Source organism: Chaetodon auriga, chromosome 6 (assembly GCF_051107435.1).
Source record: "Chaetodon auriga isolate fChaAug3 chromosome 6, fChaAug3.hap1, whole genome shotgun sequence".
NCBI classification, from domain to species: domain Eukaryota; kingdom Metazoa; phylum Chordata; class Actinopteri; order Chaetodontiformes; family Chaetodontidae; genus Chaetodon; species Chaetodon auriga.
The window spans coordinates 7,353,061-7,368,580 of NC_135079.1; the positions used below are offsets into that span (position 1 = coordinate 7,353,061).

The window sequence follows — 15,520 nt, forward strand, 5'->3', positions numbered from 1 at the left end:
ACGTCGCCATGACATTAAGACCACGTTCATCTGGGGACAGGACCGCTGTGAACGATCTCCAGTGACACCGTATATTCAACATTCATATTCAACATCAGCAACAACTTACTGATCGACAGACAACTAGAAAAGACCCCATATAAAACCCACAGTTCAACTGCCAATGAACGAGTCCTTATCTCAACTAAAAACTCCTTTTATGGGACTCAATACAACAGTTGGACAATGAAAATGAACCCAAGTGACGCCTCTTGCGTCTAAGACAAGCTTTGTGATTTGATTTGTGACGTGGGTTTATGTTAGAATGGGTGAACTATGAATTACACACTTTTTTTTACAGAACCCACAGTTTAATTGACAATGAATGAGGCCTTATCTGAACAAAACACTCTTCAGGATCCCAGGGAGCAAACAAAAATACTCTCCTAGAGACTCAATACAACAGTTGGCCAACAAAAAGAAACCCAAGTGACGCCTCTTGCATCGACTAAACAAGCTTTGAGATTCTCTGTGACGGTCGGTACAGTGGGTGAATTATAAATTATGGACTTTTAGGCTTGTTGCCAGTGGCCTGCGAGCGAATCGACAGTTGCTCTCCAGGCAGACTGGACCTTTTCTACTGGTGAGCAACATTAGATTTGCACATTTCCTGAATTCATTAACATTCTGCAGGTCGGTTGGGTGACCCACAGCCGCCAGTTGACGATATGGACTGGGTCCAGGTTGACTTGCTGTTCGGTCCGGATGTGGACTTTAACAAGTCCTGGTTTAGGAGATGTGACCCTAGAACTGATCCTAGAACTGGAAAGTCCAAACTGTTGATAATAAAGTGAACGCTGTGGGTGGATGAGTGATGCTGGTGGTGACTCATTAATAAGACACAGAGGAGATATCTGGAGACTAAAACATAATAATGAGCAACTGGATTATGTTACCAGTCAGCTATTATATAAGAAAGAAAATCAAAACACAGTGATGGTTATTCATATTCTGCTGATCCGTTACCTCACCTAACATCTAAATTAACTCTAATTATGATTCTGTTTTCCTTTCCTTTATTTATCCAAGTAAAATTCTCATTTACATGTAGATTAAAAAATCAAGACCTTGGCAAGAAGGAAGCATAAATCAGGCAGCATTAAATAATTTGTTGATATAATATGTAAGAAAGCTGATTAATACAGATGAAACGTATTGACAGGCAGTATCCACTTTACATTGTGAGCTTGTTGCATATCCTTCCCATATCTCAAAACATGTTTGTTCATCATGGATTATGAAGCCCCAAAGTGTTCAGCATTATAGATTAAAAAGATATTATGACGTATATCATTACGTGTGACATACATGTGATAAAGAAATTCAACCCATTAGTACGAAATACTATTTTCAGTATTAGCCTTATTCTTATAATAAGCTGTTATATTTGAATTCATTTCTTATACCACTGATGAGCCACTCAATTCTGATTGGCTGGAAGGATTAACTGTTAGTAAGCGTACAGTGTAACTGGACACCGACATGAACAGTCGGTCTCAGCTAAACAGCTTCCTGCAAGGCTTATCTGTGTAACCAACATCACTGGAAAAGGGATAAATAGCTTCTCAGTGATTTACAATGTGTCTGATATGTGTTTGTGAGTAAATCTGGACATCCAATCAACTAATGCTAAGAGGAGGAAGACAAAGGACATAAACAGAGGATCTGAACAGCGTTAGCAATGGTGGTAGCCTGCATCCAAGGCACAGACCAAAACCACACAGGAAATGAAGGAAAGAAGAAGGAAGTGGAGAGTTAAGCTGAGAACGAGGGAGAGAGACAGTGACAGCGAGGGCTGCTGATGCTGAGCTACACTGAGAGGCTTGAAAGTGGACCGTATTACTTCACGAACAGCTGGGAGCTGAACAGCCCTGCTGGCTTAACTTCAGACAGCAGAGCAGCTGAAGGAGCATGACGGGTCTGAATAGAAGGGACACAGGGTGCGAAATATAGGTGTTGAGATGAGAGTTACAGCGTGAGGGTTAAATGAGCTGAGAGGGAGTTAAGCTGGAATAGGGATAAAACATCCGAGGAGTCAATGGATGGCACTCCTGTCACTTTGGGAGAAACATACAAAACATACAGCTTGTCATACTGAACACTTTAGGGCTCCATGATGGATTTTCAGAGTTAGTAAATCAGTATTTATGTGTGAAAATAATCTTTTTGTGGATGTAAATCAGTGGGTGTCCAGCAACCACGTCTTACCTTTGGGTGTGTCTCCCGTGCTCGAGGAGGACACAGTGCGACTGCGGTCAGCGGTGGGGCTGTTGGGCGACGGGCCTGCTCCGAGGTCTGCCGTCCCAACAGAAATGGGGTTTCCCGGCACTGGATCCAGGGGCAGGTCAGGGAAGAGGGGCATCATGAGCCGATCTCGGTCACTGGAGCCGTTGGTCAGGCCCGGCTCGGCCAGCTCGCCGTTATACATCTCGTATCCAGAGCTGAGAGAGTTGTCCCTGTCCGTGTAGCTGAGCTCCGACTCCACCAGGGGGCAGAGGAGCGGCTCGGGGGTGGGCGAGGGAGGTGGAGGAGTGCCGGGGTTCGGTTTCAGTCCCTCAGATCCCAACAAAACGTGACCGTTGGTTTTGGCCGAGTAGCTTTTGTTGTTGTGGGGTTTGATGGGGGGGGAGGTGGTGTCCGTGAGGAGCTCCGTGGTCGTGTCATCATCCTCGTCTTCCTCGTCCTCATCCTCCTCCTCATCCTCATCCTCCTCCCCCTCCTGCTCCTTTGACTCCTCTTCCTCTACCACTGCCTCCTCCTCCTCCGTTTTGCTCTCACTCTTTGGCTCCTCTGTCTCATTCTCCTCTTTTTCTATCTCTTTCTCTTCCCCCTCCTCCTCTTCCTCCTCTACCTTCTCCTCCACCTCCTCTTCCTCATTCTCACCATCTTCCCCTTTTAATCCCACCTCCTCCTTCTCCTCCTCCTCCTCCTCCACCTCCTCGTCCTCTCCCTCTGCCTGTGTTGCATCTCCATTACCTTCCTCTGTGGTGGGGGGAATGGGGGTATCTTTTTCAACACCAGACGTGGGCTCTTCCTCCTCCTCCTCCTCCTCCTCCTCCTCCTCTTCCTCCTCCTCCTCCCCCTCCTCTTCCACCTCCTCATCGGGGTCGTCGTCAGTGATGCGGGGTGCCTCGCTCTGCTCCTGGGGAGGCGCCGCGCCTAACATGGACAGAGGACAAGAAAAACAGTCAAGAGAGGAAGTGGGTGGGAAGGAGATATAATCAAAGGCAGTGTAGGCAGTGAGGAAAACAGCATGAAAGGAGAATAAAGATCGGGAAGGAGGCAAAAGAGAGAATAGGAGAATGAAAGAGAGGGAAGGGCGGTGAGACAGAGGGTGGAGGAGGGAGACGGAGAAAGACTGATTTTTTTTGTGAATCAGCCTAGCCTCCAAACACAGTGGGACTAGCGTGGGCCGACTAGTTGGAGCCAATCCACCTCCTATTCATTCACAGACAGAGCGCACGAACCTGCATGCAGATACTCACACACGCCATCATGCTGCAGATCTGTAAAAGCCAGCTTTGCTTTCAAATCAGCTCTCCAGATGCTTACGACCTGAATGCAGTAAAAACTGCAAGATAACCTAAATATGGCGCTTCCTTCACAGTACATTTCCCTTAAAGAAAGAGAGGACTGTGCACCGCGCTGTTTAAATCAATAATGAATGCCTCAGCTTCAAGTATGTTAAACCAACTAAAAATAACAAACTGGCGACTTTAAATGAATGCAAATACGCTTGGATTCCTACAAGGAGACAAGACAGGATATGCTTTTTGAAGCTGACACCAATACCAACATTTTCAGACTCCAATAGAGAACATGTTATTTTTTACGTTTCACGAGGTTAGCCTGAAAACCAGATGGAAATGCCAAATTGTTTCACTTAAAAATGCTCAGTTCTGCTGAACAAATAAGAGATGGAAGCACTCAATGATGACAAAGACTGACTGTGAAAATGCCTGGACCACCAGGACTGGCCTGAAATACATATCTATCAATGATCAGGACACGTGTTTCATGCTCTGTTTACCATATTAAGCGTATTCATCATGTGTCTGTATCTGTGTAACCCTCGTCACTCAACCTGGGGAAAAATCACTCACATGTATGATTAGTCAACCTGATGGGCCTCTCTCCTCCCTCCTCCTCCTCCTCTTCCCCATCCTCCTCATCCTCGTCATCCTCGTCGCTCTCTCCCAGGGCCATGCTGGGGCCCAGCTGTGGCGGCGGCGGCGGCGGCTGCTGCTGCTGCAGCGGCGAGGACAGGTTGTGTTCACACTCCCCTTTCTCTCCCCCTTCTCTGGCTCTCTCCTCCTTCTTCTCGGCCTCTCTCTCCAGGGCTTCGATCTCAAGCATCCGTCTCTCCAGCAGCTCCGCCTGCCGCTTCTGCTTCTTCTTCAGCTTCTTCTTCTTGTTCTTGGAGATCTTCCCCACCTGGGACAAAAAAACAGGACAGGAGAGGAGGAGGGAGAGTCACGGGGGAGGCAAGAGCACGAATGAATAGGAGGTATTCAAGGAATGGAAAGTTTGGATATGTATTTGGATGGTGGGTTATGATTTATAAGTGATGTCCACTATCATGTCCACTGTATCTGTCTCAAAATGTTGTGATTTTTATTTTTTTAGCAGCTGAAACGAAGGATCATGTGCTCATTTATAGGTTAATTAAATTCTCCTACTTCTTAAAAGCCTTGAAAATCAGCTTCATACTCCAAACACACGATTTTCTGCCAAATTTACAGCAATTTTGGTTATTTTAAGAGAGATTTACACATTAATGTTTTTGTTCGTTCTCTTCTCAGTAGTTTGGAGTGGGTGGGACTTAGCTCTAAAAAGGTGCACCAATCAGGATTTAGCAACACTTGAGTCACTCTCCTGAGAGTTGTGAGGCTCTTGTTACGGCTGTCAATCAAATCTGTCACAAACGTATGAAAAGTTGGCATTTTGGACACGAATGATCACAGGACAGTTAAAGTGTGTCAGCAAATTAAGTCAGTTCATTAAGTTTCTCTGGCAGGGACACGTAAAGAAACTCATTTCTAATTTTACTGCAACTCGTATGGTATTCCTGATTCCTGACGAATAAACTAGCTATCTTAAAGATCACATCAAGCAGTGTGAGAGGCTGTATGTACTTTGTTTTTGACTTCGTGTGTGTGCGTGTTTATGTTTGTGTGTGTGTGCATTCCTCTCATTTCATACTCACATCTGTTGTACTCACCGGTTTGAGCTGAGGGGCTGTGCTAACTGACAAACAGAAAGAAAAACGACAACAATCAGAGGCTTCAAAGTGTCACCGCCATCCATCTGCCGAGTTCACGCTACGTTCAATACTGCTGCTCGTCTGGAAAGGGAAATCGTTAGGTTGCCTTTATGGATCTGATACATACAGAATCTGTAGGTGAAGCGAGAGGATTGCAAACAAACGGAGAAAAGGATGTTTCACACTCCCACAGCCTTATTCGCTAGTCCCAGATCCATAACATTAATGTTTTTTCCTTCTCCTGGCTGAGACTGTGGCTCTTATACAGCACAGTCTTCGCTCAACTGAATCATCTGACGCCAATCAAAATTTGGAGGGTAAACCTGGAGAGAGTTACAGCAAAAATGTACACACACATACCTGCAATCTTCGTCATTTTCCATAAATACTCCCTTAATATGCACACTCAGCAAACAAAGGCAGGCAGAATATAACACAACAAATGTCATTAAAACACAAAAACTCCTATAAAAATATATATATAAAGTCCTATAGCTTCAAACCAGCAGAAGTAAGTCAGATATTTTGAGATAAAGCTCATCTGCTTATGTTAATGACAATTAAACATCTTATTTATTTTGTCTCTCCTGATTCTGTCACCGCAGAGACCACCAGTTTTGACATTTGATGGTTTAGTTCCTGACTTTAATTGCGTAGAAATGTAAGCAGTATAATTGGTTACCCCGAGGCTCAAAACGTCTCCTTTGGCTGATGCAAGCAATTGACAGCTCGTGGGGGGTTCACGGGGAGGACAGGGTTCATGTCGAGTTTGTCAAGGCGGTTTTTTTAGAAGTTCGTCTTTTTTTTTTTTTCAGTGGAGGAACTTGGTGGCAGGAGATGAAAGAGCAAGAAATGTCTCTGCGTGGCACAAAAAAAGGCGAGAAACTGAGGAGGCACATAAAGGCTTCTGTGCGAGTCCTCTTCTGTACTGAGCACTTTAATATTAAACACGATCATTTACAGGGAAAAAATGATTACATTATTAATGATTCATGGTATATTTGCATTTACTACTGTATTGATACCAATTTCAAATCAGGAATAGAAACTGTTACCCTACAACAACAAAGCTTCCCCTCTTACCTGAAATCTAAATTTTGATGAAGATATAAGAAATAAAACACTAAACCAACAGACTTCACTGCCTGCTGGGTTTTTTGTGGAGCTCTACTGCTGCCAGATATATATTACTGCAAAAAGTTCAGGTTTGCTTTATTTTTTCTTTCAGTTTCAAGTACAGTAAATGCTAATTTGGTCGCAAAGTTCATGGAAAAAGGAAACAATTCCGAAAGAAAAAATACTATTATTGGTTTTCTTGCTTAGAGCTAGTGAAGAAAACTGACCACTCTCATGTCTGTTCGCTAAATATCAAGCTACAGCCAGTTAGCATAGCTTAGCATAAAGGCTGGACATAAAGGGGAAACAGTTAGCGAGGCTCCGTCTAAAGAGAACAAAACCTGCACTTCTAAAGCTCATTAATTTACATGTTATATCTTGTTGTTTAATTTGTAAAAATAAGTGTAAAAGTTGGGGTTTTACATAAGGTTACGCACTGGACTATTTCTTGACCAAGCGCAGGGACTTCCTGGCTAGCTGCTTCCCCTGTTTCCAGTCTTTATCCTAAGCTAAGCTAACTGACTGCTAGCAGTAGCTTCATATCAAACAGACAGATATGAGCGTTTGTAGCATACATTTTCATCTACACGCTGTATACAGATGTACTTTCACTCTTACATACACTCTCTGATGCCTCTATTTACAACACACACATTTTTTTTATTGATTCTGTTTTGCTGAAGCGGGGAGGGGCCGCAGCTTCACCTGGACACCACAGGTACATCTCGCATCGCCACTGCCGATGTGACCATGTTTTCCTGTTGGAGAGCGTTACTGATGTTCTCATCTAACTCTCAGACCTCCCAAAATGTTGAATGATTTCCTTTAAAACACACAGTGTGAGTGTTTTTGCGTCTACCTGCTGATCCAGACGGTGGGGGGGCCCCAGCTTTCTGCCACTCGGTTGCCTCCATGGCCATACGCCGAACAAAGGCATCGTCCACGCACATCAGGATGTTCTCTGGCTTGATGTCCGTGTGGATGATTTTACATTTAGTGTGGAGGTAGTCCAGACCCTGCAGGACCTACAAACACATTCAGATAAACAGGCGCAGATTTTATTACTGAAAAACACGCTCACACTCGTTGTTCAGGCGCGCTCACACTCAAAAGAATGCAGTTGAAGCCTCTTGGCCAGTTCAGCTCTCCTTCTCTATCTCTCTCCCTTTCATCCTCACAGCCAAATTAGCCATTCTTCTAATGCTCTGCATTCTCTGAGGGCACAGAGGAGAGGCTGTTGATGTTTTTGTTTCACAGTTTCTCTCATTTGTTTCTGTCCAGAGGCTTTGAGATTGAAGCGGGGAACAGTCTCGTTTAATTTCTGCTCAATTTCGGCCTTCGAGAGGCGGCGGGCTGGCAGCGGCTGAAATGGCTCAATAACTTCACATGCTCATCAGGTGGCTGGGGGGGAAATGCCTGAACGCCGTCTTAGGATGGCAGTGGCACTGAAGTGTGAAGTGTGAAGTGCACAATAGCGTGCGCTGTATGAGTAGGCCTGAGCATTGGGTATGAATTTTGCTGCCTGACTCTGTCTCTCGCTCTTTATGCATTATAGTTCTTCATCCAGTTTTTTCTGTCCTTCCTCTGAGTCAGTCTTTTGTAGTCTTGCAAGCAGTATTTGGACACAGAAACTGAACAAGTTAGAATGTTTCTTTAACCTCCACCTCCTCCTCCTGAGGAATGATAGATAGATGCACTATAAGTGTCAGTACTACGATACATGTTTCATAGTACACAAACCAACTTGTGTCCTGATTTTCAGAGCTTAACCATATTATGTTATGAAAGAGGCAGACAAGAAGTGTGTCTATGTCCAGACGGTGGTCAGGAGAGAGAGGGGGACACTGTCTCTAACATGCTTGACTTCATCAGAAGCACCGCTGAAGTAGAAGTTGAAATATAAACTGTGTCATGTCTAAGCTTCTGTTTGTTTCAGGAAAAAATTCTGGGCAGGTGTGTGTGTGTGTGTGTGTGTGTGTGTGTGTGCGTGTGTGTGTGTGTGTGTGTGTGTGTGTGTGTGTGTGTGTGTGTGTGTGTGTGTGTGTGTGTGTGTGTCCTTACCTGTCTGATAATGCTCTTGACACATGGCAGCGGCAGACCTTGGTAGTTGGATTTAATAATCCACTTCAGCAGGTGGTGACCTAGCACCTCAAACACCATACACACATCTGGGATGGAGAGTCAAAGATTCACATTATCATATCTCTGTCACTCACAAACATACACACACACACACACACACACACACACACACACACACACACACACACACACACACACTCTTCTGATAGGGATACGTATGCCGTTGACTCCAGAGATCTTGAAGTCATCTATCAGCTGAACCACCATGTCCTTGTTGGGGTCGCTGGGGTCGCTCTCTCTCACCTGGAGAGCAAGACGAGAACAAGATGAAGCAAACGTGACAAGAAGGAGGAACAGAAGATGAAGGACAGACAACGGATAAAAACAAAGACTACTGAAGGCAAAAGGCTAATGAATAGAAGGAAGAATGGTAGAGGAAAGAGAGAAGAAGAGTGGGATGAGGACTAGAGTGGTGAGGAAAGGAAGAGATGAAGGGAGATGGATGTGGGAGATAGAGATGCTGAAAAATTGATTCAAAGATGACTGTCCTCTGCAGCCACCATGCAAGATGAATGACCAGAGTGTCTTTAATGTTTCTTGTTAACAGAGAAACAGAGGGGGGGGGATGACACAAAAGAACAAACAAAAGGACAAAGAAGGATGAAGAATGCGATTCCCAAACACTTAAATGTCAAACTACTCAGATTCTCACACATCGCAGCAGTTTGATCTCATCCAGGGCCGTCTCTGTGTAATGCTGGGCGCTCTTCACCACCTTCATCGCCACAAAGTTCTTCACTCTGTAAAGACACAGATGAACGCTGTCACTTCAGTTCATACTGACTCACACACCGATGGACCAGGAGCGCTGATTAATGTCAAAGATGTAAAATGTCCCTCACCGTGCCTTATTACACCTTCGCTCAGCCATCGTTCACACTGCCCACACTGGAAATGCAAATGTGGCTATGGAGCATCTTATAACGCAGAAATAACAGTAACGCTAATAGTAGAAGTCAATCAAAATGGAAACCTGCTGCACAACTCCTCTTCAGTTCACTGTGCTTAATTCACCAGATGTTTTCAGCTATCAGGGGGTGTCTGAGGCTACGTCACGTGTCCTTACGTACAGTCCACTGACCACTCATGTGACCTACTGTATTTGCACAACAGATAACAAGTACACACACAACATTATCATCATCTTCACTGTCATATTTAATTGTCTGGTCTGCAGTTGACCTTAACACATCCGTCCCTTTAATACATTTCTAGCTGTTCTTTGAGAACAAATAAAAACAGCAGTCTCCATTTCCTCATTTATCCTCATTAAAGTGCCCAATTTACAAAATCCCAAATGCCTCCCTTTTAAAGAGCAGCTGAATTCCCCATATATGTGAGGGAGGAGTAAACTGATAATGCCTCCTCATAGTCCACATTTACACATGCATGCTGCGTTGTATGTTGTAGGGATCCATCAATATGACTTCTTCTCTCCCTCAGTCTGAAACCTACACTCAAGGTATCTGCTGATATCAAGTACCTGCTGTGTGTAACACCTGTGCGGTTTCATCTTGGAACTCATTAGGGTTATTCTTAGTTAACACTATGAGATAACATCACATCACTTCCCAACAATAACAAATAAATGAATGGATTTTATCTCAGAGTCCTGCCATCTTGAGGCCAACCCCTCGTGGACACCTTTTACAAGACATCAATATTTACAGTACAAAACAAAACAGCAAAGTGGTGACATTCAAATACCATCCTTATTTTTAGGTTTGAGCATTTTTTAATTATTCTGAGTCAGCGGTGAGTCAGGCGTGCACTCGGTGACTCAATGAATGCAACTGCTAAAACACTGAATTTTAGAATGACATTAATGAAGGAGCTGTGTTGAACGCAGATCGGTCACATCTGGCAGAAACAATCCAGCGTATCAGATCGGCGCACCCCCAGCTGTGCTTCAGCGTTTCTCTCTTTATAACACTGTCAACAAATACAACTAGTACTGAAATGATGAGTTTAGAATTGATGAATCAGCAGCAATTATTTGTTCAAGTCAGTTATCAGAGATGACAAAATAACCTCGTAACCTTATTTACACATGCAGCAGACGCAGAGCGACATGAGCAGTCATTTAAATATGGATACGCAACTGGACATTCGCTCTCTTTCAGTTCTGGTTTTGGTCTCTAACGTCTCCTGAGGGAAATATATGGCTCTTAACTGCTAAAGGCTACATTATGCTCACCAGCTAGTTGCTAACTGTGGGTTGTTTAAGCTGTTTTAGTGAAAACAGCTGCCTGCTGTGGCCAAAAACCACACTACTGTATGAGAGCCGTGAGACTGAACCGAAACGTAAAGCTGCGAGCCAGACGGCTGAACAAGGAGCAGAGGGGAGCTTCTGATTCAGGTATTGCTCTGATATGATTTCATATGTAAATTATGGATGTTAGGAGGTAACAGAGAAGACAACTCTTAACACCGACACTCTGAATATAACCGACGGTCACTGACACCCTTGACATATTCGTCAAGGACGGTGACTTTGCGCTCACTACTTTACGACCGCCATTAGTATAATTAACACCTGACACGAGTAAATGAGATTGTGTGTGAGAGTCAGTGAAAGGTGACACGGGGTCGATGATACCGTCATCCATCCACCCGGGTTGCCACGTGAACACACACAGAAACTACACTATAGCGCGAATGGCTGGCTTTGGTGTCAGCGCAGGGTGGTGTCGGTTGCAACTGTCATCGAGGTGACGCGCCAGATCCTGTCAACAGGTGCATGTGTGGTGTGTGCGGTTTACTGTATGTACGTGTGTGTGTGTGTGTGAGCAAGGTGAAGTGAAGGACTGCGTGTCTTTGTGTGGATGTGTGTGTGTATTTTCTGGGTCATGTCATGTCTGTGGTGTGTGTGTGTGTGTGTATTCTGTGAGTCTATATGCATGAGCCTGAGGACATAAATCTGTTTACAGTCACATTGTGGGGACAAAAAGAAAGTCCCCTCATGTGAAATCATTAAATTTTAGGGTGCAGACTGGGGTTAAGGTTCAGGTTAACGTTAGTGAGTCTAAGTCTGTGCAATGGAAACATGCCCGTGTGTGTGTGTGTGTGTGTGTGTGTGTGTGTGTGTGTGACTCACTGTATGTCCCAGCACAGCCATACGGTGGAGAAGTGGCCCCATCCCAACTTCCTGATCACATGGTACCTCCCGTTGAACAAATCCCCGATCTTCACCGGATGGTACCCTCCTGAGAGAGATAAAGAGAGGGAGATGAAGGTTACAGGCGCCTGTTAACCAGGCAATGACATGAAATCCATTAGCGAGTAGGAAGAGGAGGGAGAGCAGCAGCGAGGGAGGGAGGTCAAACAGACCGAAAATGAGACAGGAGAGAAGTGTTGTGGATTAATAAAAAAGGAGAAGCGGGGGGGGAAGTAAAGCACAAACATTTACAGCGGCAGGCGGCGTCAAGTGAAGCTACCACGAATAAAAACCTCCTTAAAGGCTGCATTTCAGACCTCAGAACACTCGACCAAAAGACAGCCGTGAACACGGGAGCTGAAGTGAACAAACGGAAACAAACAACATAAACTGAGAGATTTTTCAAGTGAAAAAGCAAAATATCTGCTTCTAAAATGTGAAGATTTGTTGCTTTTCTTCTTCAATAATAGTGAACTTTGGATTTTTTAACATATTCTGATGACATTTAATAAGCAACATGAACTACTCATTGATGAACGGACAGATTCATCGATAATAAAAATAACTGTTGCCCGAGGGAACATCATGCATTATTTAGTCTTGAGCAAATATGAGTTGTTTTGAATAAATACAAATAATACAGCACTGTGCACTTAAAGGCCTCTCCCAGATAAGAATCTACTTTATGCAAAACTGCACATGTGCTTTACATGCTGACAGTTTTGTCCTGGAGAGTCAGAAACATGACGATAGTTCAGATGAGCAACAGGCAAGAAAAAAAACATGCATCTAAACTTTGTATGTTCACTGGTAAATTTGGTGACTTTATGACAGCACACTCCAGAATGTTCCATTTCAGGAGAGAGCGGGATCATGACTGTAATCAAAGAGGTTCAAGAGCAATAACCATTTCAGTCTATGCGCCACTTTTGGGCTTGTGTACAAAAAGGGGCCGCTTGTTAAGAGGTGAAACAAAAAATTAGTCTGTAATTGTTTGTAATGCTTCAACCTGAGAGCTGAATCTGTTTACCTAAATGAGACATCAAAATCCTCTTTGTTCTTGCTGCAGTGACACCACCAGCTGGCGAGAGGGGAGTCTCGCTTGCCAGGGTTACATTTGTTGTAGGTGTATTTTATTGAACATAAACTTGTGTAAAATGTGGAATTTTAAGTGAAACAGCGCAGAGACACTGGAGGGTGAGCAGGCCACAATATGCACACAGAACACTACAAATACGACAGCTACTACTAACTGTAACAATAATAAAAATAACAGTAATAATAATCTGTACATGTACCCTCAACAGGGTTAAAACATAGATTAATGGGTTTTTAAAGTTCCTAAGAGTTCACACACAAACTGCTTCACGGGGAGAATCACTTGTTTTTAACAGAAAGACTGAAAAGAAGCCAAAACACACACAACAGAGATGTGATCTGTCCTCTTTTCTTTCAGTCTTTCATCTCACCAAAGTGAGATCTGACAGCTCGTCTGTGCATCTTCCAGAACAACCACACAGAAATCAAGAGTTTGTCTCCAAAACGAGACACAAGCCATCTGGAAAAAAGAAAAAAAAAAAAAGGCTGCTCATGATGCATTATGGCTTATGATTCAAGACATTGTGGTATATTTAGAATGGTTATGGCTGCACTACTTTTACCTCCAGATACTGAATGATAAGTGAAGCGTAATGGTCTACAGTCTTTACAGAACAGGTGTCGTATTTTGATCCGGAGCTGGTTAATGAAAATGAACCTCTCAGCAGACAGCACAGCCTTTGGCATCCCGAGCCGCTGCAGGAAACTCGCCTGCCGCTCTCGTCTGGCAGCGACCAAACAACCTTGAAACGCTGGTGACACAACTATCACGCATGTCACACTGATGGCTAGAAAGACAGCGCTGCAAACTGCGTGAGGGCGGGGGGAGAAAAGAAATGCAGACAGAAGCAGCGAGAGGAGACAGGGAAGCCATTGTTGAGCTGCGTACGACAGATGGAGAGAGTGGAAGTAACGGGCGGCCTGGGACAGATGACTGCAGCGTTTGTGGGCCTGTCTGACCTTTGCAGTAGTCTGCGGGGTCCTCCTGCTCCTCATCGTCGGAGCCCAGGATCTCCTCCTCCGGCTCCGGGGGCCCTGCCGGCTCAGGGGGAGGCGGAGGGGGCGGCGGGGGAGGGGGTGCACTCAGCGGGGCTTTCTGCTGGGTCTCAGGCCTGTGAACACAAGAGTGGCATCAGGTAAGTTTTTACCTCGCAGCCTTGGATGTTTCACCTCGACATTCTATTTGAATTTCTCGCCGTGACTCACAGCGAGGGCAACTGCAGACTGAGCTTTAAGTGCGGATGACTAATATCAAAATAATAACTTGTTGCTGATTGCCAGCATTCAACAGTGATTCATCCGGGACTAAGTTCATGAAAGCTTTTCTAGTTGCTGCTCTGAACACATTGTGTCAGACAGGCCTTCACTGCAGAGGACCAGGAAAGCTCAGGAAGTGACACGTTGCATGTCTGCGTTTGGAATAAATGAAAGCAGAGCTACGGCTGGCGTGACCATCACCAGCATCAACAGTCAGTGTTGCTGAACAAATAAAGAATGAGAATGAGGCGGCAACTACAGAAACTCACAGAAAGCCCAAAACGAAGGAGGACATCAACACATCAGGGACATTTTTTAATTTTGTAATACAATAAAAACATCAGAAGTCCTCCACAGCAATATAACACAGTCAGGTTCTGGTCAAAAAAACATCAAAAATGAAGAAGGGGCTTGCTGCACACCAATAAAACACAGCTAAGTTATATTTATTCAAGCATTTTCTGCAAGAAGACGGAGCCCAGTTGCAGCACATGCTTGAATAAACACCTATTAGTTTAGGTAACAGTGGACTTGTTGGTGTACGACAAACCCCTTCTACATTTCCGACACAATGAAATCAACAATTCATGAGTAAAAAGTGCAGCGCTTAAGGGTTTGCAAAAACATACAAAAGCTTGATGCATCTACAACCGTTTCTGTGGAGTCAAACCCAAACACAGCTGATATTACTCCAGCTTTCCCTGTAGCTCACATTGATTTTAATAACTCTGTGTCTTTAACTGCTTTTCAACTATTGCTTTTAAATGACAAATATTACTTATATATTCTCAAGAATTAAGTGCAAGCTAATGCAATGACAGATTTCAATAAATGAGGATTATAAATCAAGATATCTCAACATGAGACATTTGTTATGATGCAATTAAATGGAGCGACTATAAACAATAACACAGAACTATAATCCAGGCCAAAATGTAGCCGCATGTGGTTGATTGGCTGGTGTTGTCTGGAGCGGAGACAGTCAACACCCACCCCTCACCTCAGACGAGAATAACCAGAAAAAATGGACACCGTCCAAAATCGGACCGAAAAAGCAACTTGGAGAAATGCAGTACATGAAAAAAAGTTGTTGTTGTTTGAGGCATTCAGGAAGTGAGACAATGATAAAAGACAGAATATAATGACAGATAGAGTTGATCAGACATTTTTAGGGCTCGTGTTCATGGTCAGTCCTTTCTAAAATGGAACTGAGCCCATGAGAGGGGAAACACAAATAGGCTGCAGAGCTCAGGCCTCCTCTTCCTCCAGGCCTTCGCTGGCACTCCTATCCGGGGCGACTTACAATGATTGATCAGGCGGGGGGTTCGGTGTTTTGCTTTAGGATGCTGCCACGGCACATGTGGCTATTTGTGGAGATTTTGGGAACACGCCTGTAACGTTCCTGTTTTGGGCCGATCCCACCAAACCTCCACGGCAACCTGCCGCCG

At 44.3% G+C, this 15,520-nt stretch overlaps 1 protein-coding gene across 6 annotated transcripts in view; it reads right to left on the reverse strand.

Moving 5' to 3' along the window:
• Positions 1–15,520, reverse strand: part of srpk2 (SRSF protein kinase 2) — a 68,873-nt gene that overhangs the window by 9,289 nt on the left and 44,064 nt on the right. For 3 of the 6 annotated variants that reach the window (XM_076733520.1, XM_076733517.1, XM_076733519.1), the window contains 9 exons: positions 13,776–13,927; positions 11,658–11,766; positions 9,213–9,300; positions 8,716–8,803; positions 8,480–8,586; positions 7,278–7,443; positions 5,261–5,286; positions 4,143–4,473; positions 2,248–3,198 (listed from right to left, as the gene is read on the reverse strand). In XM_076733520.1, the coding sequence (XP_076589635.1) occupies positions 2,248–3,198; positions 4,143–4,473; positions 5,261–5,286; positions 7,278–7,443; positions 8,480–8,586; positions 8,716–8,803; positions 9,213–9,300; positions 11,658–11,766; positions 13,776–13,927 (2,018 nt within the window). Of the gene's footprint in view, positions 1–2,247; positions 3,199–4,142; positions 4,474–5,245; positions 5,287–7,277; positions 7,444–8,479; positions 8,587–8,715; positions 8,804–9,212; positions 9,301–11,657; positions 11,767–13,775; positions 13,928–15,520 lie in introns of all 6 variants that reach the window. The other 3 variants (XM_076733516.1, XM_076733515.1, XM_076733518.1) reach the window with 1 other exon arrangement.